Source organism: Triturus cristatus, chromosome 7 (assembly GCF_964204655.1).
Source record: "Triturus cristatus chromosome 7, aTriCri1.1, whole genome shotgun sequence".
Classification (NCBI taxonomy): Eukaryota; Metazoa; Chordata; class Amphibia; order Caudata; family Salamandridae; genus Triturus; species Triturus cristatus.
This window is the reverse complement of record NC_140590.1, coordinates 1,349,334,789-1,349,361,137: the sequence shown is the minus strand read 5'-3', so window position 1 is coordinate 1,349,361,137 and position 26,349 is coordinate 1,349,334,789. Positions and strand designations below refer to the sequence as shown.

At 48.9% G+C, this 26,349-nt stretch overlaps 1 protein-coding gene across 2 annotated transcripts in view; it reads left to right on the top strand.

The window, feature by feature from the left end:
• Positions 1-26,349, top strand: part of TRPC4AP (transient receptor potential cation channel subfamily C member 4 associated protein) — a 749,627-nt gene that overhangs the window by 556,559 nt on the left and 166,719 nt on the right. For both annotated transcript variants that reach the window (XM_085619014.1, XM_085619013.1), the window contains exon 16: positions 11,450-11,561. In XM_085619014.1, coding sequence (XP_085475140.1) covers positions 11,450-11,561 — 112 coding nt within the window. The remainder of the gene's footprint in view (positions 1-11,449; positions 11,562-26,349) is intronic.

The following is a 26,349-nucleotide window of genomic DNA, read 5'->3' as shown; positions in this document are numbered from 1 at the left end:
CCGAATGGATGCAGAGCAGCCGTCTGAAACTTAACTCTGACAAGACGGAGGTCCTCATCCTCGGATCCACCCCCTCGGCCTAGGACGACTCGTGGTGGCCTACAACGCTGAGAACGGCACTCACACCTACCGACCACGCACGCAACCTCGGATTCATCCTAGACTCCTCCCTCTCCATGTCGAAGCAGATCAGCGCCGTCTCCTCCTCCTGCTACAACACCCTCCGCATGCTCCGCAGGATCTACAAGTGGATCCCGTCCGAAACAAGGAGAACTGTTACACAGGCCCTCGTCAGCAGCAGGCTGGACTACGGCAACGCACTCTACGCAGAAATCCCAGCCAAACACCTGCATCGACTACAACGCATCCAAAACGCCTCCGCACGTCTGATCCTCGACGTACCCCGATGCAGCCACATCACCCCCCACCTGAAAGGCCTGCACTGGCTCCCCGTCGACAAGAGGATCACCTTCAAACTCCTCACCCACGCACACAAAGCACTCCACAACACCGGACCAGCCTACCTGAACGACAGACTCAACTTCTACACCCCCATCCGCCAGCTCCGCTCAGCAAACCTCGCCCTCGCGGCTGTCCCCTGCATCCAACGAAAGACCACCGGCGGCAGATCATTCTCCTACCTCACCACCAAGACCTGGAACACCCTCCCCACCCACCTACGGCAGACCCAGGAGCTGCTCACCTTCAGAAGACATCTCAAGACCTGGCTCTTTGAGCAGTAGCGGTTCCCCCCTCCCTTCAGCGCCTTGAGACCATCGCAGGTAAGTAGTGCGCTTTACAAATTCCTTGATTGATTGATTGATCTTCAGAAAACTACTCAAGAATTGGCACTTCCCCACAGAAGCACCATACGCAAACAGATGTATACAGCATATCCCTCTGTATATAAGCATATATTTGTACTTAAGTTATGTACCTATATATGTGTATTGCTTTGTATAAACATGTAGAATAATTGTTTAAAAAAAAAAAAAAAATTAAGTACAACACTTGCAAACCAGAGTTTATCGAATGCATCTTTAATCTACTTATACTTAATTCCTTTATGCATCTATATACTTCCATGTACTTGGATCTATATATTTATTACTTTCCTCCCCATAAAAAAGCATATTCAATGCACTACCCTATTTCTCACCCTATACCTCTATCAATATCTTTAATCTGCACATACTTACTTCCATTATGCATCTATAAACGTTCTATGTACTTATGATCTATATATTTATTACTTTCTCCTAATTCAGCATATCCAATGCACTACCCTATACCTCTACTCTCTGACTCATCTCAAACCTCTTTCTACTTCTCTTTCTAATGCATTACCCTATTTCCACTACTATGAACCCCAAGATATCCCTTTCTAGATTCTCCCCTACTCTACCCCTCCTTGAACCATCTGACACCTCTTTTAACATACTGGTCCCCCAAAACAAGCCTTTCTAAACTCTTCCCTCTGACTCTTACCCTCCACATCCCTTTTTACTCATCCCAAGACTCCTACTACTTCTAGAACCTCCCTCCCCCCCACCCAAAAGAAAAGTCTAAATCTTTCACTCTTCTATCCCTCCACTATCCTTTTCTGTCAAAGTAACAGACTTACATGTTCACTTCTCAAATTTCATATTCTGCTGTACTAATTCACCACTAATCCTTTATGGGTTCCAGAGTACCGTGCTACTCGCCGAAAAGAGCGCTTCAGTACCTCTTTAGGGGTAGCAAGCACTATATATATGCAAACCTTTTTTCCCTCTTCTATCCCCCCCGCTATCTTTCTCAATCCAAATAACTGACTAACCTATCCACCACTCAAATTACTTTCATATTTCACTATACTAATTCAACACTAATCCTTTATGGGTTCCGGAGTAGCGTGCTACTTGCCGAAAAAGCGCTTCGACGCCTCGTCAGGGGTAGTAAGCGCTATATAAATGCAATTACAATACAATATACTGTGGATGTCGCCAGCCAGCCGTACCTGAAAGCCTCCTTTGGAAGGCAGGCCCTTAGGAATATTCTGCTCACTAGACTCCTCACACTGCCAATATATGAATTTAGAGTTCACTGGAAAACACACTTGCAGGATATGCAGCAGGGCAGACAGCATGCGCTTGCTCTAGAATCAGTGATACGTTTATTATAGTGTTGCCCAGCATTGTTGCCCCAAAGGCGTCTCTTCATAAGGCCAATATTCCTGCAGCATGGCCTTCGTACCCTGTAAGGGGGCTCTGTACTATGTTTACATGTGCGTGGTCCCTATGTAACTAGCAAGAGTCGCCAAGTTTTATGCAGCAAGAGAGTTACTGAGAGACCATAATACGTAATTTCTTAACGTAGGAAGGCTAACTTCTAAACATAATATGAGACAGAAGCAGTTCCCATGTATGCCTTAACACAGCTTTTTATTGGGCGTTGCAGCTAAAGGAGGATGAAATGCCTCGATTTCAGATCATGGCTTTTTTAACATATGCATTCACCTGGCAGCTGGTTCCATTGGATGTTAGAGACTTGATGAGCATTTATGGCACTCTTAAGGCATGGAACGTCCTGGCAGGTGCCATCATAGTCGTATAGATTGCTTCAAAATGCCGGCACGGGGCAAATGCGAAATATCTCCTCAGAGCTACTGTTTTGCACATTGCACTTTTTACGAAGCTGTATTGCTTTCTCAGTTAAATTGCGTATGAATGTTTTGTATCATGGTTGGTTCGTTTTATATTTGCCGGATTTTAAAGCACTAATTACCATCCATTACACTTTTAACGTAAAGAGTTGATAGGTGCCACTATCGAACTGTTGGTGTATTTATTGCCATATATGGCACTCTTAAGGCATGGAACGTATGGGAAGGTGCTCTCATGAATTTAAAATGCTGGCATGGGACGAATGCAAAATATGTCCTCTGGGGTTTTGGTATTGCGCCTTGCACTTTATTCTTTCATTTTAATTTTACATGATATTGTATTGCTCTCTCAGTGAAATTGCAATTGAATGCTTCGTATCACAGTTGGCTCTCTTTATATTGGTTTTAACGAGATGTACAGGAAATACTTTTATTTATTAAGATTTTAACTAATCATACAATAAACATTTATACACTTCAAGTGCTGATGATCAATGCAACCACAACAAGCAGAGTAGAGTGTGGTTTTGTGCCCTCTTTCTTGAGCCTCTGATTCTTTGGCGATGACTGGTACTTTATGGGATTTCGCCTGGTAGGATCCCTTCACATCAGGGCAAATGCTCATCAGGCATCATCTTGTTTATCATGAGTGCCGCATGCCACCGGAGGTGGCACAAGGCATCTTTATTCCATGAGACATGCTTTTGGTAGACCTATTCGTTCCCTCCGAACATACTGTTCAGCCTTTTATACTTTAGACTTCCTCCTCTGTGGTTAGTAGGTGGCGTTTTCTGCCTTTGTTGGGACTCCTGCCTCTTGTATGCATTTCCTCTTCTACTGCTGAACCCACTGCTCTTGAAGGAGTTCAGGTGGGACCAAGCGCAGCTGACACTTGTGATCCCTAATTGTATCAAGAGGGTCTGGTTCTCTAAACTGCTGACGCTGTGCATCAGCCCTCTACTTCCCATTTGTGAGGACCTGCTGTCCCAGCATCAGGGCAAGGTGCTCCTTTTGAGCATATCCACTGCTGTACTCAACTCTTTACCTTGAAAACAAATCGGGCATCATCTTGACATTCACTAGGGATATCTGTACCCGAAGGTGGCACAGGGTATCTTCATTCAGAGGGGTAGGCTTTAGGTAGACATATTCGTTCTCTCTGAACATACTTACTGTCCATCATTTTAATTCTAGACTCTCTTCAGTGGTCAATAGGTGGCATTTTCTACCTTCGGTGGGACTCCTGCCTCTTATATGCATTTCCTCTTCTGCTGTTGCGCCCTCTGGTTTTGAAGAACGTCCGGTGGGACTGAGCACATCTGACTCTGGTGGTCCCTAATTGTGTCAAGAAGGTCTAATACTGTGAACTGCTGACCCTGAGCATCTGCTCTCCACTTTACTTTACCATTTGGGAGGACCTCCTTTCCCAGCAGTAAGGTAGGGTGCTCCATATGAGCATATTCACTGCTGTACTCTGAGGCTCGTGACCTTGAAATCTCTTTTTTTTCGTTGGAATCATTGCAGCACACTGTGTAAGCATGTTGCTGGGCGTCTCCTTTCACCCTGCATAATCTGCGGTTTCCCTGACAAACTAGTTATTGGTATGTGAGATTTGTTTCTTCCGAAAGTAGTTGTCACATTTCCACATGGAGAGGTCATCACACGTCCTGTATTTATTTTCTCCACCAGATCCCTGTAAAGAGAATGAGAGGATGCACTGGTTAGATCTAAGGCGTGCCCTTTGTTAGTACATTTATAGGACTAAGGAGTACAAGGTGGATGATCAGCTGTTAATTGGGTTCGCTAGAGCAAAGAAAATGAGCATCAGCCAGCATTTTCACCAGATGCTGCTTGCTGTGAACACCATGAGCCAGACCCATCACTTTGTAGGTGGTATTGCTTTAATATTGATTTGCATGTTGAGGAGTCTACGGTAGGAAGTATCCATCAAAAGATTGTTACTTACCTTTGGTAATACTTTTTCTGTTAGATACTGTAGCTAACCACAGATTCCTCACCACCCGCCCACATACCCTTTTCTGTGGAGTGGAATTTTGGGTATGAGTAAGGTCTTAAGTTAGATGTTGCAAACTGTCAGTGAAATATCAGTTCTGTTAGGTTTGAGGCATGTGGGCTGCTGAATTCATATCTGTGCATAGATCGCCGCCTAGTGTTGGGTCCGGATGTTTGCACGTTGTTGTCCTGGAAGAGTCTTCGTAGTATCACAAGATAGGTGACTCCTCCCCTGGACCACAGTGCGCATGGGCATCCTCTCCATCCTTAGATTGTTTTTTTCCGCCATTGGGTTCGGATGTGCTTATCTTAGCTCAAGTTAGGAAAATTCAGTTTAAGGCCAAAAGGCCTTTAGTTTTCGTCGGTACTGTTCCCGTTCGGTATCGACTAGTTTCTTTACTACTTTAGAACCTTCTTCCAGCCTTTCGGATCTGTTTGGTCCGAACATCGAACTTCCATCGACGATGGAATCGAGGACTCCATTCAAACGGTGTCCTTTATGCCACGCAAAATACCCACACATCGACTTCCACCCGGTATGCAACAAATGTCTCACCGGATCACGATGAGTCGAAATGTATGGCCTGTGCCCGATTCCGATCAAAGAAGACTCTCCGGAATCGACGGGCGGCGAGATTAGAAGCGCAGCAATCGGCGCCTGCCCCGGCCAACATCTTCAGCACCGAAGACTAGGACGCCGAGAGCGTGGAAGAAGTAGACTCCAGCCCCGCTTCCGAACACGATTCCCGATCGGAAGACGACGATGAGGTGCTTTTTCAAAGGGAAGAAGTCATCGACGAGGTAGGAGACTACGATGAGGCCTTTGGGGCCGAAGAAGATAGCTCTAGCGAGGAGCCAGGCCCACCCGTCGATACGGAGGCCGACAAAGTGCGTCATCATAAGGCTCAGGTCGAGGGATCGCCTCCGGGCCTTAACCGAGATCAGTCTCAAAGTTCTTCAGCCCCGGCCTCGAACATCCCGCACGAGCCATTATTAACGAAAACGACTGGATTCCCTTCAGCGAAACCGAAACCAATCGTCGCACCAGTTCCACCGAAACCAAAAGTGAAACTGGCTGTAATCGGCTCGAAGGCCTCGAAGTCCTCCACTCCTTCGACGCCAGCAAAGGCCGTCGGCCCCGAACGCAGTAAAAGGGATTTCGGCGCCGAACTCACTGCAGCGGACCTCGGTGCCGACCCGAAGAAGAAGGCCCTCATTCCCCCCAAAGCGCCTCGGCCTCTGGCACCGAAGCCGTCTGCCCCGACCACCAAAGTCAAAATGGCCGCCCCATCTGCGTCGACGTCGAAGACAGCGGTACACGCCAAGTCGTCGACTCCAACGACCGTCGATACCTCTCTTCGGATCGATGACCCCATGGCTCCAAAGCAGTCGACGCCTACCTCCACGGTGCCGACCAGTTCCAAAGAGCCTTCACCGTTCTCCGTGCAACAAGTCGCGGCGTCGTTGCAACGCATCGGGGAACGGGCAGCCCTCCGATCCACGTCGGGCCCCGACACGCACAAGGCTCCGAAAGCACCCTCGGCGCCGACCAACATCACTTTTGGCTTGCCGCCGTCCACGGCGCCGAAGATGTTCGAGATCCGAACACGTGTCCGCCAGACACAGTCCCCGTCTACTGGACACACAGATTTTGAGCCTTCACAGCCACAATTCATCGACGCCAACACTGGTAAACTGATGCTCCGCAAGCGGAAAATCACGCCAGAGAGGGGATTGGACTCCTACAGAATACCTCTCAAGCACAAATTGCCAGCGGGGTCGGAACCAGTTCTTCATGAACGCTTACAACCCTCCTATCGGGATCCCCAGTCCTTTTCTCCTACGCCTTCAGAGACAGACGCGGTAGAGGACTATATGGGAGATGATACCACCTACCCTGGGGATGTCGATCCTGATGAGCATCTGCAAGACCCAGATCAGGCATGGGATGACCCTACAGACCAGGGTACCGCGCCAGATACCCATGACACTCAGCTTTACAGCACAAAGACATCTCCCACAGAGGACACTGCTGCCTTCAATGCCCTCATAGAACGGGCTGCTGCCAATCATGGAGTAGAACTCCATTCTGACACTGTCGAAGAAGACTTCTTGGTGGACACTTTCGCCTCTTCCGAAAGAACTGTCAAAACTCTGCCCATGTTGAAAGGAGTTCTCAAACCTGCAAAAGACATTTTTAAGGAAACAACCAGGGCACGGGTGCTAAACCCCAGGATTGAAAAAAAATACAAGCCTGCACCCGGAGACCCTATGTACATTAGGGGTCAGTTACCTTTGGACTCCATGGTAGTTGCTAACGCTCGCAAACGAGCCCATTCACAGACAACAGGTGATGCTCTTCCCCCAGACAAGGAGTCCAAAGTGCTGGAGACATCAGGCAAAAGGATTGCAGCGCAAGCAGCAAACATCTGGCGCATTGCCAACACACAGGCACTCCTGGCCTGTTATGATCGTTCCCACTACGACACGCTAGAATCACTACTCCAACATTTGCCAGATGAATACAAAGAGGCAGCGGAGCTCCTCATCAGAGAGGGACAACTCCTTACCAATGCATCCATCAAGTGCGCCCTGGATGCTGCCGACACAGCGGCAATGGCAATCAACACAAGCGTCATGTTAAGACGACACGCATGGTTGAGAATCTCAGGCTTCAAGCCGGAAATTCAGAACAACATCTTAAATCAACCGGTCAACCCCGACTACTTATTCGGCCCTGAAGTTGACACTACCCTCGAGAAAATTAAAAAAGACACTGACACTGCGAAATCAATGGGGGCTCTGCAGACGCAGCAGTTTCGTAGTGGCTCCTTTCGTCGCCCCGGGAATAGAGGAGCAGCTAGAGGCCAGGGGTCACAGCAGCAATACACTAAAGGGGGCACACAGAGTACCTACGATAAAACCAACAGAGGTGGATATCGTGGCTCCAGCACCAAGGGCAGAGGACGTGGTTATGGTATCACCAGGTCCTCCCCCAAAAAGAAACAGTGACACCCTCTCCCTTCCCCCCGACCACATAACACCTGTCGGGGGGAGACTCCAGCGGTTCCTGTCCACGTGGAAAACCATCACCACAGACAGGTGGGTCAGGGACATTATCCAGCACGGTTACTGTCTCGAATTAACCTCCACTCCACCCAACATACAGCCAAAGCACCGTCCTATGTCCGTAGAGCACTTAGCATTATTGCAGCAGGAAGTGCTAAGTATACTGCAAAAAGGTGCAATAGAGGTCGTGCCCGTCAACCAGCAGGGGACAGGGGTGTACTCTCTGTACTTCTTAATCCCAAAAAAGGACGGGTCGCTCAGACCTATACTAGACCTGAGACCCCTTAACCACTACATTCTCTCAGAGCATTTCCATATGCTCACCCTACAGCAGGTTCTCCCGCTGCTCAGTCAGGGAGACTTCCTAGCAACACTGGACCTAAAAGATGCGTTTTTCCACATACCCATACACCCTTCACACAGGAAATATCTCCGGTTCACTATTCAGGGGCATCACTACCAGTTCAAAGTTCTCCCCTTCGGAGTAACAGCACCCAGGCTCTATACCAAGTGTCTAGCAACAGTGGCGGCACATCTACGAAGACAACACATTCACGTCTTCCCTTACCTGGACGACTGGCTTGTTCAGGCAAAGTCAGCCCAGCAATGCGCCAGCCACATGTCCCTCACCATTCACCTTCTTCACAGTCTGGGATTCTCACTAAATTACCCAAAATCACATCTCCAACCCGCACACGTACAACAGTACCTGGGCGCGACCATAAACACTCTGGCAGCAACAGCTCAGCCAAATTTAGTGAGGATCAACAGCATGCAACTGCTGATCTCAAAGTTCAAACCTCAACACTCCCTTCCTGCGCGAGTGTTCATGCAGCTGATAGGCATGATGGCCTCCTGCATTTTCATAGTCCCGCATGTGAGACTACATATGCGCCCGCTTCAGGAGTGCTTAGCACGTCAATGGAATCAGGCTCACGGGCAACTAAAAGACCTAGTGTTGGTGAGCGGTCGGGCATACAACTCTCTGCATTGGTGGAATCCACAAAACCTTTGCAAGGGCCGACCGTTCCAAGAGCCTGTTCCACAAATAATACTGACAGCAGGCGCCTCTCTCCAGGGTTGGGGAGCTCATGTACTCACTTACACAGTGCAGGGACTATGGACAACGCAACAAAAGAAGATGCACATCAACGTTCTGGAACTGATGGCAATCTTCCTAGCCATGAAGGCATTCAAAGTACACTTGTGCAACAAAGTCGTGTTGATCCGGACGGACAACATGACTGCCATGTACTACATACAGAAGCAGGGAGGAACACACTCTCCACAGTTGTCTCATCTGGCTCCGAGCATGTGGAAGTGGGCCATTCAAAGGAACATATTCCTCATGGCGGAACACCTCCCCGGCAAGGACAACCAGATGGCGGATCTGCTCAGCAGACACAGCCACCAGATGCACGAGTGGGAGCTACATCCATCAGTTCTCCAACCGTACTTCCAACAGTGGGGTCATCCAGAGATAGACCTATTCGCCACAAACGAAAACGCGAAATGCCAAAGCTTTGCCGCCAGGTTCCCACATCCACAGTCACAGGGCAATGCGATATGGATGAACTGGTCCGGCAGATTTGCGTACGCTTTTCCCCCAGCGCCATTAATACCTCTAGTGGCACGCAAACTGCGACAACACTCACTGACACTCATCCTAGTTGCTCCCACATGGGCGCGCCAACCATGGTACACCACCTTTCTAGAACTTTCCGTGGTGCCGCATCAAAGGCTGCAGATCAAATCCGCACTTTTGACGCAGAACCATGGCGAGATTCAGCACCCAGATCCGCAACAGCTGAACCTGGCAATCTGGCTCCTGAAGTCTTAGAGTTTGGCTACCTAAACCTGCTACCTGACTGTATGGATATCATCAAGGAGGCCAGGAGACCCACTACCAGAGCTTGCTATGCGGCTAAATGGAAGAGGTTTGTCATTTATTGTAACAACAATGACATTAACCCGCTGGACGCATCCATTCAAAACATCATCTGTTACCTCTTACACCTATACCGATGCAATCTGGCATACACCTCAATACGTGTCCATTTAACCGCAATAGCAGCCTATCTCCAAAACAGGCAGCACCTCTCTTTGTTCAGAGTGCCTGCCATCAAAGCCTTCTTGGAGGGACTCAAACGAGTAATTCCCCCAAGACACCCACCAGCACCGGTGTGGAACCTCAATTTGGTCCTCACCAGACTAATGGGTCCACCCTTCGAACCTCTCCATTCATGTGAGATTCAATTCCTCACCTGGAAAGTAGCTTTCCTAGTGGCAATCACTTTGTTAAGAAGAGTTAGTGAACTCCATTCAAGAGCCATTCATACAGGTTCACGCAAACAGGGTTGTACTACGTACCAACCCCAAATTCATGCCCAAAGTCATATCGCAGTTCCACATTAATCAAACTATCGAACTGCCTGTTTTCTTTCAAAATCCACAGAATGTCGCAGAGAGAATGCTCCATACACTAGATGTAAAGAGGGCCCTCATGTACTATATACACAGAACTAAGGACTTTAGGAAAACAACTTTTCGTTGCCTTTTCTCCACAACACAAGGGCAACGCCATTTCCAAAGCAGGTATAGCCAGATGGATCGTTAAATGTATTCAAATTTGCTATCAAAAAGCTAAACGCACATTAACGATTCCCCCACGAGCCCACTCAACACGAAAGTTAGGGGCCTCCATGGCTTTCCTGGGAAACATTCCTTTACAGGAAATATGTAGAGCAGCCACATGGTCCACTATACATACGTTTACCAAACACTACTGTGTAGATGTACACTCAAAACAGCAGGCAGCTGTAGGACAGGCTGTTCTCAAAACTCTTTTTCAGACTGCTGCAGCTGGCACGGGTAGCCGCCGCTAATAGGAGGTACAGCTATGTATTCTATGCACAGATATGAATTCAGCAGCCCACATGCCTCGAACTGAATATGCTACTTACCAGTATGCATCTGTTCTTGGCATGTAGGGCTGCTGACATTCATATCGCCCACCCTCCTCCCCGGCGCCTGTAGCGGCTGCAGCACTCAGAATTACTGTATAGCATGGTCATCACTTACTGTATCTACACCATCACTGCCACAATGGCGAAAAACAATCTAAGGATGGAGAGGATGCCCATGCGCATTGTGGTCCAGGGGAGGAGTCACCTATCTTGTGATACTTCGAAGACTCTTCCAGGACAACAACGTGCAAACATCCGGACCCAACACTAGGCGGCGATCTATGCACAGATATGAATGTCAGCAGCCCTACATGCCAAGAACAGATGCATACTGGTAAGTAGCATATTCATTACACTCTGCTTTCTTGAGCGTTACCATCAGTACATAGGGGTGGCAGCTTTATGCGGCTCTGTGTCTTCATGTCCAGCTGTGCAACGGAGTTTCAGAACAGAGGTTGATGGTGTTGACTGTCCGCACACAGGACCAATTGCAGTATCTTTCGGATGTAGTCTGGTGCCTGGGAAGATTCACACGGTGAGAAATCTTTGGGTAGAGTAATCACTGAAAATAACATTACTGAAGTTAAGTAATATTCTTTGCAGCATAAAGCCAAAAACTAAATGAATATATTCTCATTTATTTAAAATACCCGATTATCTTTTAAATGTAATTATAATTGTTCTAATTCATTATCTTACAATCAGTGTTGACTACCCCCTCAAATCAGTGTTTACATATGAATTCTTTTTGTTTCAGTTTAATATTTTCTTGAATCAAATAAACAGTTCCTTAGTTGACTCGAACATGCTGGTACGCTGTATTGCTTTGTCACTGGATAGATTTGAGAGCGAGACTGATGATCTTAAAGGTAAGAATGTTTCTTGGGTTTATATCTTAAAATATTTTGTGATAACAAGTTAGAGTGGTGTATTCCTTTTTCAACCATGCCAGTTTCAAGCCAATCTTCATGAGTTTTGCTTAAAGGTAGAGGTGTGAGCTTGAGTTGCAGGGCATCTAGCCTTTGACAATTAAGGGATCATCGTTTGAATGTTTGAACTTTTTGGGCCTGGCTGCTGATTTCTTTGGGAGTTTAGCATTCATATCTGGCATGGTATCGTAGCAAGATATCAAATAAAGTGCTGAAGAATTGCTTTGTGCTCTACACAGAAGCATGAGATTTTTCCTAGTGTTTGATTGGAAGCTAGTGGATTTTTTTCAACATCGGGTTATCGGAGCATTTCCAGCAAAGAAAATGTCTGCTGTGTGATTACAGTTTATTTCAAGTTTAATTGTGTTAGAAGGGAGCTAAACGTTAATGTTGTGCATTAGTGAGACAGTATATGGTATTATCAGTCTCCCCTACCCCTCTTCATGGAGTTGTGACTCCACCAATTCCTGAGTTGGGAGGGGGGCCTGTGTCATCCAGACCCACAGTGAATATCAATTACCAGCTTACATAGATCTGATATGTCACAGTTAGCTAGGCATGAAATCAAATAATACACCAACTTCCTCTCACCTAGAACCCATAAGGCGTGAAGGTAGTCAAAGTGTAGGGCTCTACACCTGGGGTCACCGCCCCCTAGACTGACATTCGATTCACTCATCTATTGTCAACGGCCATAACTCAATTAATGGAGCCTTCTCCAGCGTCTGTGCCCGCTGGGAGGGGGTCCCTATCCGGGGCAGGTCCACTGTGGCTCCAATCGACTGGTCAGTGGCCTGCAGCCTCTCCAGCATATTACCCCACATCTCCAAGTCTCGAGTAGCATTTTTATCTGTGCAAACAGAGCACAGACGGCGTTCCTCCAGTACCCCCCATTCACACATGTCTGCGTTCTATTTAACCAAACGAGGGGCTGCAGAGTATGTCAAATGTAAAGCAATATGTCGTCTCGCCAACAGTAGCCCCAGTGAAACAAATTTACACTGCATACGGGTCTTTGGTTTGGGGGACTGAAAAACTCCTAAGAGGTTGTGCTTGATCGACATCTCGACTGGGATTCTCGTAGCATCTTGCAACAATTCCAGGATCTCCGTGCAGTATGGGTGGAGGGGAGGACAGTACCTAATCATATGCATAAAATGGGCTGTCACTGCTCCGCATAGAGGTGCCTGTCGATGTGCGTGCTAGATCAAGTTGCGATAGTTGGAGTAGGGTCAGGTAGGTGCAGTGCAGATAATAAAATTGGGTTAGTTTAAAATGAGCATTGCTGGCCACTTCCTGTATCTGTGTGAACGATATTTTAGAGGTGTCTGCAGGTCCTCCAACCATTTACTCTTGCCCCTCAAGACATCTACCCTATGTCTACCTTCAGGGCTTTAAACAGCCGGGAGATCAATCCCATGAAGGAACCCGGGTCCATGATTGTCATCAGTGTGTAGGACTCCATGGGTTCCTCAGGGAAAGTGTTCCATATCTCAAGCGCAGTGCGTGATAGTTTTGTGTACTGTAGAAAATGGCCCTTTGTGACTTGATGACATTCTCTCGCGTCTGCAAAGGAGAGAAAATTTCCATTGAAGTATAGGTTGCCTGCAGTCACACAGGCACCATCAAACCATCCAGTCAAGTCGATTTCCGTCTATATGTGACGGAAGCTGTGAAGCCATTTTAGAGGAAATGACCGGGCATATGGGGCCCTTCGCAGTACAAGAGTGACCGCGCGTGCCCAGGCAACCCGAAGGATCACAAATGGGCAATCCAGGTGTGTCTTTGAGCCCATCATAAGATACCTTGGAAGGTCTGCCTCTGTGCCCCAGCAAGCCAATAGTTTCATCTCTGTATTTGGCCCCTCAGCACACCACTACGCTGCATATTGGAGGAGCCCAGCAAAGTATTAATGGCGAAGGTCTGGATGGCCTAGGCCGTTTGATCGATATACATCTTCAATATTTACAGCTTTACCCTGCTGTGCTTCCCAGCCCACACTAGGGAGACGAGGAGGCTATTTAGGGTGATAAAGGTGGCATTGGGGATTCGACAGAAGGAATTTTGCAGCACATAGAGGCAGCATGGCAAGAGAACCATTTTCATTAGGGCTTCTTCCCCTATAACCGATATAGGGAGGCGATTTGATGTCTCCAGACCTGAGAGGACTGCTCCCGTATTCAAGGCACATTGGGCCTCGGCTATATGGGCAACGTGGATACCTAAGTAACTGAAATGAACGTGCTCCTATGCAAATGCAGGGGCAGGGAGATCCACGATCTCCCTCCCAACCAGAGCCGCCAGGGGGAACATAACCGATTTCTGGCTATTGATAACCAACCCCAACCCTGCACAGCTACTGTTGGGTGACAAAAATAAAACAGTGTTTCATCCGCATACAAAGATATGACCTCGGTATGACCATCTACACCTACGAACCAACAGGCCATGTCCCGCCGCAGCTGGATAGCCAGCGTGAAAAGGAGCGGGACAGAGAGCATCCCTGTCTCGTGCCCCGCTCTATAGAAATGATTGCAGAGACCACTCCACCACTGCGCACTGTAGCCGTTGGGTGACAATACGGTAGGCGAACCCAAAAGCTAAAATCCAGATCTAGGCCCATTTTAGCCCAAACCTCCCATAGATAGCCCAACCGCAGGGTATCAAAGGCTTTCTCAATGTCCAAGGCGACTGCAGTGGCCTGCATATCAATGTCTGCCGTGGAGTGTAATATATGAGAGTCTGCGCAAATTGATGTGAGTTCCTCGGCCTGGCATGAACCCACATTGATCAACGTGAACCAGTTGTGTGACCACCCAACCTAGGCGCATTGCTACTACTGTAGCCAGTATTTTGGTGTCAACTCCTAACATGGATAGGGGTTATTAAGAGCTGGACAGATTTTGATTCTTGCCTGGTTTGGGGAGCATGACTATCTTGGCCTCTTCTAGGGTCTCTAACAACCTAGGGAGTAATTGTTCTGCAAACATTTGGAAGTACTCCACCGAAAGGCCATCTGGACCTGGGGCCTTGCACCGTGCAATACACTGCACTGCTTCCCGGAGGCCTTCGAGTTGAATCTCACCTCCCAGCTCATCACTTCGGCCATCCGTGAGGCGTGGAAGTGCTATATCATCTAGGAACCATCCCATTTCAGCTCTGTTAACCACCTTGCACTCTCTATACACTGCTTCCAGTTGAGTGCACAGTAAGGAGTTAAAGGCTGTTGCGTGGAAACGAGGCCACCATCAGCCCGCTTTAATGTCAATTTAATCTGGGGCGTTCTCGCTTGAGGAGCCATGCCAACAGCTTTCCCAATTTATCTCCGTCTCGTTGCAGATAACTGGCAGTATTCTCTGCAGACCAGGCAGTCTAATCTATACCATATGTTTCCCACTCTGTGCAGGGCCCGCAGCAAAGCCTCACTGTGTGGCTCCACGACAAGGCCCTTATTTTGTAGAGTGGCCAATGTGCTCTCTGCCTCCATAAGGTCCTTCTCTAACTGGTTCCTCATACCACCCACTTTATTTTCACATGCATCACCACCTTCAATGCATTCCACTCTGTCCCCCTGGCTGCAGTGGACAGCCAGCTGGTGCGAAAATAGCCGCAGGTCCCCTCCATGAGTTCCTCTCAAAAATTTTCTCCTTCAGGGCCTCAGCTTGCAGGTGCCAAAAAGGGACCCTTGGTCGGCAGCTCCTTGTCCCCCATTTCAGTAAGCCAGGGGAGTGGTCTGAAAGAAATCCCCCCAATATCCGTATCTGTAGGGCCGCTGCAGCAGTATTGCCAGTAAGCAAGAAGCGATCCAAGTGGCTAAAGACTGAATGCGCTGGGGTGGAGCACGTGTAGCCCCGTTAATCTGGTGGGTCTTGTGCCACAGGTCCACACAACCTTGGCAGTCCATGATCTCCCGGAGAGCGGCCGACATATTAGGTTTCGTGTGTGCTTTTGAGGGGTGCTTAACCAATGCGCCATCCAACACACCGTTACAATCACCTGCCCACAAAAATTGTAATCCCAGCATATGGCAATAGTTATTTCTCCAGATCTGAATAGAAATCACCATCATCTACATTTGGAGTGAAGACATTGAGGAGGCATACTTCCGTGCCATCTAAGGCTCTGTGCACCAAGACATATCTCCCCACTATGTCTGCTGTACAACCAGAGACCCAATAGGGAATTTGCCGGCCACTCAGATCACCAACCCCCGGGCATAAGTAGAGTATGTGGTGGAGAACATCTGACCTCTACATTTTCTATGTAGATTTTGAGTCTCCGGGTCTAACAAATGTGTTTCCTGCAACATAGCTATTTGAATCCCATGCCTACGAAGATAAGTTTGTACCCTATATCTCTTCACAAATGAATTGAGCCCTCGTACATTCCAAGTTACAAAATGAAAATGAGCCATCTATTTTTCTAAGTTCTTCCAAAGTTCTGCTATACGCACCCCATCAATGCGGCCCTCTTAATAAAACCTTATAATCATAAACATCCCCACCCACCCACTGGGTAAACACATTAAGAATAAGACATGCCTCCTCAATCATAGCCTAACCCACAACTCCTACCCTAAGGATCTGCAGTGAATTAAAACAAACGGCCACCCCACTACCCGATCACAAAATACATTTTACACAAAATCTGAACACGTGTGCACACCAATCATACATCCGCACAGTCAATTACACCACAGTCACTGTGTTATCACTGTGCTGGGATGAGGAGGCGCTCCGACTGCTAGTCGCCAGTGAGCCACAGGTGCACCTAGCCACCACCAGCCTCACCACGCACTCTGTTCCACCCACTCAACTACTGCAGTCCCATACAAAACTAAACCAGCAAAGAAAATCAGAGGGCGAGAAGAAGATATAGTGAAGAGGAAGAGAGCATGAAGCCAAGAAGAGAAATGGAAGTGGGGGGCTGGCCCGAAAACATACTGCATCTGTGCCCATCTCGCCAGTGTGGGATCTATACTAGCGAGCCAACTCAAAGTATCCTTGGGGGTCAAGGTCACAGCTCCATTTTCCCTGACACCACAACCATCAACACTCCCATTACCATTTGTACAGCTTGCTGATACTGTCCCAGCAGCTTGACAAGTCTTCAGGTGTTGGTGGTCTGAGGGGTATCCTCCACGATATTCCCCGTACTTGCTTCGGAAATTGGCAGCGGTTACCACTTCTACCAGTGCTCTAGCTTCCTTGCGTTCAGCCTGCAGCAGGGCAGGGCTCCATTTTTGAGGTCCTTAAAAATGCAGAGAATATACTCCGTAGTAATCGGGGCAAACAACAATTCCTGCTCTGCCACTTCCACCCAAGGTAGTGTGATCTTCGTCTGACTGGTGTGTTGTGGTGTAAAATGTTTGATAGTAGAATGTGATTTCTGCGATTATATCTAACAAACTTGTTTTCTCCTCGCCCTCTGTAGTAGTTATTCGGGCTATATGATCTTCAGCCCATTTGGGTTTCAGTATTCTAGCCAATGTATGCCCTAGTCTTGCGCCCTCCCTGTATCGCCGCACCACAACCTACTTCCCCAAGTATTCTAACTATCTGCCTCCTCTTAGAACATACGTAAGTTTAAGTGGATCTGTCTAAGCGTCTCAGGATCGAAATCCGGGCCATACTGGGTCTCTGGTTGTTTCAATGTACCTTCTGTACTAGTAAGAGGGCCTCTAATTGATTTAAGAATACCAATTCTCTTTGATCGGCAATCTCCTTGTATTACAGCCTTAAAGGCCTATCATACTGTTCCACGTCCCTGCACTGAGCTTTTATTCATGCCTTTAAAGTATGCCACTTTGGCTTGCTTAATTTCCTCTCAAGACACCATGTCAAGGAGTATAGTTGGTTGCAGGTGCCACAGTTCATGCATCCTGTCCGCCTCTGACATCTGCAGCGTAATTATCACCAGAGAATGGCCTGATGGTGTATGGGGAATGTTTGTAATGTCATGTGTCCAGCCCAGCATAACCTTGGTCCCAAACCAGAAGCCCAGCCTAGAGGTGACCTGTGGACCGCTGAGCAAAACATATATTCCTATCCCCCCCGCCCCCTCCCCCGAGCGTGTGCTCCAGATGTTGTATAGTTTGTGAGCCTGTATTATATCCAGGAGCGCAAGACAAGCACCACCACCATGCTTCCCCCCCAGTTAGTATTGTGCTTGGTTGAAGGTAGAAGCGAATCGCTACCATCGTAAAAGCCAGGGTCATCGTGATTGGGCCCATAGGTGTTGATGATGGTGAGGTCTGTTTGCTGCAGTATACCATGAACTATCAGGTATCTCTTATCTGGTTCTGTAAGAGACTGAAACAGATGAGCGTGCCTAATAAATGTGGCGACCCCCCTGGAGTAAGTGGGATATGTAGCAAAGTATCTAAGGGATATCCCTTGTATAGGCCAATACTGGCTTCTGTGGGGCAAGCGGTGCGTCTCCTGCAGCAGGAGAATGCCAATCAACGGTCTTAAGGCATAAGCCAGTACCTCACGTATATTTCTAAGATTGTTTAAACCTTGAGCATTCCATGTTCTGCATTTCACCAGAGGTCATCTGCGGTCAGCCTTTATCGTTGTAGCGGTATGCATCAGGCTGCTTTGTTTGTAAGGTTGTAGCATACACCAAGCGGTCATTTATGTAACTGTGCAATTGATTTCCTCAATTTTCTGCCCAACCCACTTTACCTTTCATGCCGAATCCTATCTGGTCAGCATCATTTTCCTGCCTCCCTCCCTCTAACACAAACATCCCCATTTCGAAACATTCCCATAGTTGAGGGGACTTGCACCTGGGGGAAGCTTATAGATAATGTATGAACTATAACAAGCATTATTTGGAAAAAAACAATAAACAGGTTTTTGAGTCCCCTTGTTTGTAGTTATTGAGCCAGAGTAGAGAAAATAAAAAACAGGTAACAGTGCGATGTATCGAATGCTATAGGCTACCCGGCACCCACAGTGGGAGTCCAGGCCACAGTGAGCCTATTTATATGCCCTGAAGTGTGGTTCAGCCACCCTGACTGGTCCCCTTTTTCAAAATGCAGCAGAATGCAAACCTTCCATGCTAAATAGTAGGTATACCATTCAGTGCCACTGAGGCTGTAATTCGAGGCACAACCACTGGTGTGTTGAAACATATATCTGTTTCTCTTAATCTGTTCCCTTGCTTTTTTAAGAAGTGGTAGCAACTTGGTGTTCCGCAAAGACATGAGGTTTGCCATTATAGGATAATCGCAGACGTGCAGGGTACAACATCACATATTTAATATTCAGTTCCTGCAGCTTCTTTTTCACAGGCATAAATGTCCGATGAGTGTCCTCTACCACCTGGGTGTGACCTGGGTAGAAGGACAGTTTATTGCCTTCATGCGTGATTTTAAATTGCTCTGTGGTTAAGGAAAGTATGGTGTCGGTCTCTGTAGTTAAGAAACTTGGCCGAGATTGGGCGTGACAGTACCCCCGGGACGGGCCATGGAACGAGGGTGTAGTGGGCCCTTTCCACCACAAATTGGGTAGACTGTTTATCCCAGCAAAATATAGTAACCGGTAAATGTTCTACATACTCTTCCAGTTTCCTCATTGCCGTTGTCTCCAGAAGTCCCAAAATACAGATGTTACACTTCAGTGATCTTGTTTCTAAATACTTTTTTTCTTCTTTACTGCCTCCAGTTCATAGGCCAAGTGTTTAGTCCTTCATTACTGAGTGTAGGGTGTGCCAGTATCAGAAATCCAGTGCTCAGCCTCCGATCAAGTCACTCCAGCTTTTCCTTCATAGAGTCTAAGGGCAGCGTAAGTGTGCCAATATTCCCATCAATCTTAGTCAAACTCCCTTGTATCACTATTGGTAATGCCTTCATCTCCTTGTCAGTGTTAGGATCTGGAGGTGAGTCGATTGCCACAGTTGGGTCTGGGTTCAAGTGCCTCTTCTGGGAGCGGGTTGCCTTCTTAGATTCAAATGGTTGCCGGCACTTTCTAAGGTGCACTTTGCGAGTAAACATGTGCTAGGATTGTTCAGGGTCTGTACCAACGAGAGAGGCAGGATGCAGCGTTGCAATCTGCGCACTTAGCCGTTGCAGCAGTTTGCATTGCCCGTTAATCCCAGGGAGCTTGCCACCCCCTCACTCCAGCGATCCCACTCAGAAAGCACCTAATCTGAAGGAAACGCATAGTGATAGATTCCTTACCTTAGAATTACCCCCAGGCATCAGACTGGATCTGGAAAGTTTTGGTCTGCAGTAGCCCTGCGCTGCGGTAGGTGGCGTTGTGCGACTCCGCGTCCGTCGTGGCCACCGAGATGACGTCGCGGGCGCTACTTAGACGGCGCCCAAGCACGCTGACATCAGTTCTTTATTTTTCCGTGCCAGCAAGCGCAGATCCGGGAAGAGCAGGAACCCCCAAGTCAATTTTTGACAGACTTTTCAAGGCCTTTTTGTCTCTATTTTTTCATCGAGTCATCGACTCTTGGTGCAGTTAGGATGCCTGGTTTTAAGACCTGCGAGGACTGTCACGGTATGATGTCAGTGACGGACCACACCATGTGTGTCTTTTTTGCCTGGGGCGCGACCACGACCTCAAGTTGTGCCCCCACTGCCGGGCCATGGCACCGAAGTCTTTGCGGGAGCAGTCCCGAAAGTTGCTGGAGGCCCGGCAGGCGGCTCCGCGCTGTTTGAGGTCCCGGTCCCGTGGGGGGTCCAGGGACCGTGCGTGGAGTCATCGCCATCGGTCTTCGGGATCAAAGCCTTCGCACTCGAGGTCATGTAAGGCGAAGCACAAAAAGTCGAAGAAACGTCATAGTTCTTCGACTTCCCCTCGTGCGGCTGAGGGTGGTGCCTCTCCCGTGGCTCCGGCGGGCCTACGGTGTCGCCGCCGGCCTACCCGACTTTCCCGGGTCCGTTGGCGATCAGGAATTCCTGTCGGCCATGGCTCGCCACTTTGGGCCGTCGGGTCCCACTGGTGCGCCTTCGGACCCCGCAATCCTGACTGGGGGTCCTCGCCTTTCTTCGCCGGTGGCTGTGGCCCCGGCGTCGCTGCCGGCTCCAGCCTAAATGCCGCAGGACCCTCCTGGATCCAGCCCTGATCCCGTCGACACCGGTTGACCTTATAACGCCTCCACTGACGTCGACCCCACCGGCACCACTTCCGATGTCGCCCGCTCCTCGGGACGACGCCGACCCTGGTTTCAACCCCGAAGTGGACGCGGCGTCGGGCTGGCGTCGATCGATGCCGTTCTCGACGTTGCTCGGGGATTTCTATCCCCATGTCCCTGCTCCTTATTTTCGGCCTGTTAAATAGCCTGAGGAGAAAGGGGAGGACTGGGAAGGGTCTGAGGACCCTCTCGCAGCTGATTGTGAGTATGAACAGGACTGGGCAGAGGAGTTGGGGAAGCCAGTAGTCTGGATACCTCACCAGACCTTGGCATGCTGTCTCCTCCTACCGTGGCTACAGAGGAGGGTGCTAGTTAGGCTGTGGTGTTGCGTAGGGCAGTTGAGGCCCTACACCTCGTGCTCCCTACTGTGGCCATCAGGACAAACCTCCTGACAGAAGTGCTTCAGCCAGCAGCTACTTCTGCAGAGCCGCTGCTTCCCTTCAATGAAGCACTTACTGACGTTCTTTTGGGCACCTGGTCCAGGCCCACCACAGGGGCTCCTGTGGATAGGAACATGGCCCGACGCCATCACCTGGCTCCGAGTGACCCCATTTTCCTCTCCCAACACCCCACCCCCGAGAGCTTGGTTGTCCACGCCTCTGCTTCCCCAACCGCCTTCCCTTCCGCACCACCGGATAGGGAATCCAAGAAACTGGATCAGTTCAGAAAGAAGATTTTTTCTTCCTCCAGTTCTGCGCTGCGGTCCGTGAACACCGCATGCCTCTTGGACCGTTATTCCCACTCTCTGTGGGATACGGTGGCGCAAGTGCTGCCTCAGTGTCCGGAGGAGGCCCGGACAGCTCTCTCCCAGGCTGTTGCAGAGGGGAGAGGAGACGCAGCTAAGTTCATTATTCGTTGTGACCTAGACACCGCCGACTCACTGGGCAGATCGATTGCAACGATGGTGGCGGTCAGACGCCACGCCTGGTTGAGGATAACTGCGTCCTATCTTAGACCTCCAGAACGTCAATCCCTTCCTCTGCAAAGAGAAGTTCAAGATGCTCACTTTGGCTCAGATCTTGTCTGCTCTCGATCCACGAGACTGGATGGTAGTGCTGGACTTGCAAGATGCTTACTTCCACATCCCAGTCCTGCGGGCCCACCGGCGTTACCTGTGGTTCATGGTAGGCCACGAACACTTTCAGTTCATCGTGCTCCCTTTTGGCCTTACCAGCGTCCCTTGGGTGCTCACGAAAGTGATGGCGGTGGTCGCTGCTCATCTGCGCAGATCAGGGGTTTCAGTCTTCCCCTATCTCGACGACTGGTTGTTGAAGGCGGGTTCGCCCCAGACAGTCGTCTCCCACCTCCAGACTACGGCCGACCTCCTGCATTTGCTGGGGTTCTCCATCAACATACCGAAGTGGCACCTGATTCCCTCTCAGAAGCTCCTCTTCAGCGGAGCGGTTCTGGACACGGTGCAGTTTCGGGTCTATCCTTCCGAACAGCGAGTCTGGGCTATTCGGGCCCTGATTCTGATCTTTCAGCCCTTGTCCCGGGTTTCGGTCAGAGTGACCCTGAGGCTGCTGGGCTTCAAGGCCTCCTGCATCTTGCTGATCGATCATGCCAGATGGCATATGCGGGCTCTGCAGTGGGACCTGAAGTTCCAGTGGGCGCAGCATCAGGGGAACCTGTCCGATCACGTCCAGATCTTGGAGGGCACTGCACGACAGTTGCAGTGGTGGCTCACGAACTGGCAGATCCCTCGCCCTTCTCCAACCGGAGTTTACAGTGGTGACGGATGCGTCCCTCCTGGGATGGGGCGGCCACATGGGAGAGGCGGAGATCAGAAACCTCTGGTCTCCGGCGGATTCCAAGCTCCATATCAACCTTATGACACTTTGGGCGATCCGACTTGCACTGAAGGCATTCCTTCCCTGTGTCAAGAGGAGAGTAGTGCAGGTGTTCACAGACAACACCACCGCCATGTGGTACTGCAACAAGCAAGGCGGGATGGGGTTTTGGACCCTCTGTCAGGAGGCTCTGCGCCTCTGGACATGGCTGGAACATCAGGGCGTTTACCTGGTGGTTCAACACCTGGCAGGTTCTCTGAATGCCAGGGTGGAGAACTCAGCTGCAGGTGCATGATGGATCACGAATGGCGTCTTCACTCGGAGGTCGTGCAAGGTCTCTTTCAGCAGTTGGGAGAGCGCAATGTCATCAGTTCTGTGCGTTGGAATTTCCAAGGCGGCACTCGCTCGATGACGCTTTTCATCACAAGTGGATTTGCGGTCTGTTGTACGCCTTGCCGCCTATACCACTTCTGTCCAGAGTGCTGAAGAAAATCAGGCGCAACGGGGCACAAGTCATTCTTGTGGCCCCGGACTGGGCTCGAAGAGTATGGTATCCCGAGCTACTCAGTATGAGCATCGATTCTCTGATCAGACTGCCTCTTCGGGAGGATCGTCGCAGCAGCAGGGGACGGTCCTCCACCCAAACCTGTCCAGCCTCCACCTCTTTGCGTGGAGATTGAGCGGTGGCAGTTGATTTCTTTCGACTTGCCTCCAGAAGTTTGTTTTGTCATTCTGGCATCCCGGCGTCCCTCCACTAAAGTGGTATACGCCTGCAGGTGGAACAAGTTTGTGGCATGGTGCACAGCAAAGGCTGTGGATCCCCTTTCTACCCCTCTTTCAGAAGTCCTTTTGTTCCTTCTTTCTTTGGCCCAGCAGGGCTTTGCTCTGGGTGCTATCAGGGGCTACCTTTCTGCTATTTCGGCCTTTCTTAGGCTCCCTGATCAGCCCTCTCTTATCAAGTCCCCTCTTATAAATAGATTTCTCAAAGGCATTACACACCTTTTTCCTCCTATTCCTTTTGTGATGCCGCAGTGGGACTTGAATCTGGTTCTTACATACTTGATGTGTGCTCCCTTTGAGCCCCTTCACAACTGTCCTCTTCGTCTCTTGACCTTGAAGACTGCCTTCCTGGTGGCCATCACCTCCGCTAGGCGAGTGAGTGAGCTCCAGGCTCTTTCTTGTAAGCCTCCTTTTCTCTCGGTCCATCTGGACAAGGTTGTGCTCAGGCCCCGTCCTTCCCTTTTGCCAAAAGTTGTTATGGACTTTCACATTGGGCAGACTATTACCTTGCCCACTTTCTATTCGCCTCCGCATCCTTCCAGAGAGGAAGAGAGGTTCCATCGTCTGGACCCAAAACGTGCGCTCTCATTTTATCTCAACCTCACACAACAGTTCCGGGTGGATGACCAACTCTTTGTTTGCTACGTTGGCACCAAGAAAGGTTGGGCGGTACACAAGAGGACTATCTCCCAATGGGTTCTCTTGTGTATCAAAGCCTGTTACTCATTGGCTAAAAAAGAACCTCCAGTGGGGCTGCGTGCTCATTCCACTCGAGCTAGCGCAGCTACTACTGCATTGGAATGTGGTGTCCCCCTGCAAGACATCTGTCAGGCAGCTACGTGGGCCTCGCTGCACACGTTTACTAGGCATTATTGCCTGGACATCCAAGTCCGGAGAGACGACTTCTTTGGCAGTTCTGTTCTCTGGGACTAGTAGTGAAAGATTCCTTACCGCCCCACCCATCCTCCACGTTCTGCGAACTGATTTCTAGGGTTAAGGTCATCCCTTTCATGGCCCTAGTTTCAATGCACCAGTGGTCAGTATCTTGCATGGCTCTGCGTTCCTGGCGCGGGAAGTCGTGTACAGAACTGACGTCAGCGCGCGTGGGCGGCGTTTAAGTAGCGCCCGCGACGTCATCTCGGCGACCACGACGCCAATGACTGACGCAGAGCCGCACGACGCCACCTACCGACATGCAGGGGTAATGCTGACGAAAACTTTCCAGATCCAGTCTGACGTCTGGGGGTAATTCTAAGGTAAGGAATCTATCACTACTAAATTCAAATTCAAAATAACTTTATTCGGTGCAAAGAAATGGACCATAAAAGTAATTTACAAATTAATATCTTTCAATTTCATGTCCAGTTTATACCATAATATTGCTCATACCTCGGCAATTTAAAATCTAGGAGATTAAAAGACATTTAAAAGCAATTTGTCTTAAAACCAATAAAACACAATTTACATTTACAATCCATACCGTTTCCTTATAGCAAGTGCAGATCTAATGAAGTTTAATACAGCAGTGCAAATCGCCACAGTAGACAGAGAGCGTAGGATATAAAAACCCTCCTGATAGTTAATAGGGTGCATTTCTCTTAAAATTGGGACAAGAAACCTTGCCCTTGGCTCTTTGTAGAGTGTGCAAAATAGCATGAAGTGCAAGGTGCTTTGACGGGCCAGATTATTACAAGGGCAGCGAATGAGATTCTCACACCTTCCAGCCGGTTTGGGGAAGGCCACAAGAAAGTGCAACGTGCCAAGGCGAAACCTAGTCAAAAGAAATGGATACTGTGTGTTCTTAGTGAAAAACAGATAAAATTGTTGGTGTAAAGGGTACTGACCAAGCAAACCCGGTTGTTGACGATATTTATTTGACTCTGTAAAATATGCATCTTTTATAGTCAATTTCGAGTTTGCATGGATACTGGCAGGGTTGTCGTAATAATACCCTAGCCCTATTTCTTTAAATTTAAATTTAACAAATCGGAGCCAAGGAATGGCCAAGGCATTATCCATAGTCGTGCAGTCCCTGATAATATCCCTTGAGAACTGTAGATCCTCTGACAACCAAATCTTGACCCAGAGGACCAGTGGAGCAATGTTAATTCGGTCCTCAATAAAACCCAATCCTACCTCAGAGTGGCAAAAGGCCATGGGGGCAGTTTTTGGGGTCTTCAGCAATCTTTTTATGAACTTATTTTCCAAGATTTGAAGCTGGGTGCTTTATTGATGCCCCCACACACTGCCCCGTAGGTTGCGACAGACAAGCATTTTGCCTTATATAGGGTAACTAGTTCTGCAACCAGCTTATGACCCAACTTGCAGGCGAAATGAAATAAGCCTTCAGCTGCCCGGCTAGTGTGCTGTACCCTGGTCGTGATGAGGTGAGCCCAATTCAATTTATTGTTAAAAAGATTCCCCAAATATGTAAAATTGGACACTTTGTGAATGGTCTTGCCCTTGACTATGAATTTTCTAGTTTGGCTTTTACTCGGGCCACACACCATTGCATAGGATTTGGTCAAATTTTGTTTTAGGTCGAGTGCTGTCATATAATCATTAAAAACATTCAATGATTTCTGCAGGCTGTTGGCTGTTAAAGCCATTAGGACCGTATCGTCGGCATACAATAGCAAAGGAACCGGCTTGCCTCCAATCTTGGGAAAATCAAGGGCCTGCTCTACCAGAGATGACTCTAACCCATTTGTATATAAAAGAAAAAGAAAAGAGGCCAGTATACATCCCTGGCGAACTCCTTCAGTAGAAGCGATAGCCTTAGTCCTCTCTCCCCCAGGGCCATATCGTATGGTGACCTTAGTGGACGCGTGTAGCCTACGTAAGAGGGTAATAAGGGGCTCTTCAAAGCATATTTCCCCCATCTGGGCCCACAATTTCTCTCTATGACCACATCAAAAGCGCTGGACAAGTCCATGAAGGCAAGGTGGCATGACCCCCTCCTTGCCTTCGTGTACTTGCCCATGATCAAAGCCAAATTTAAGCACTGTACA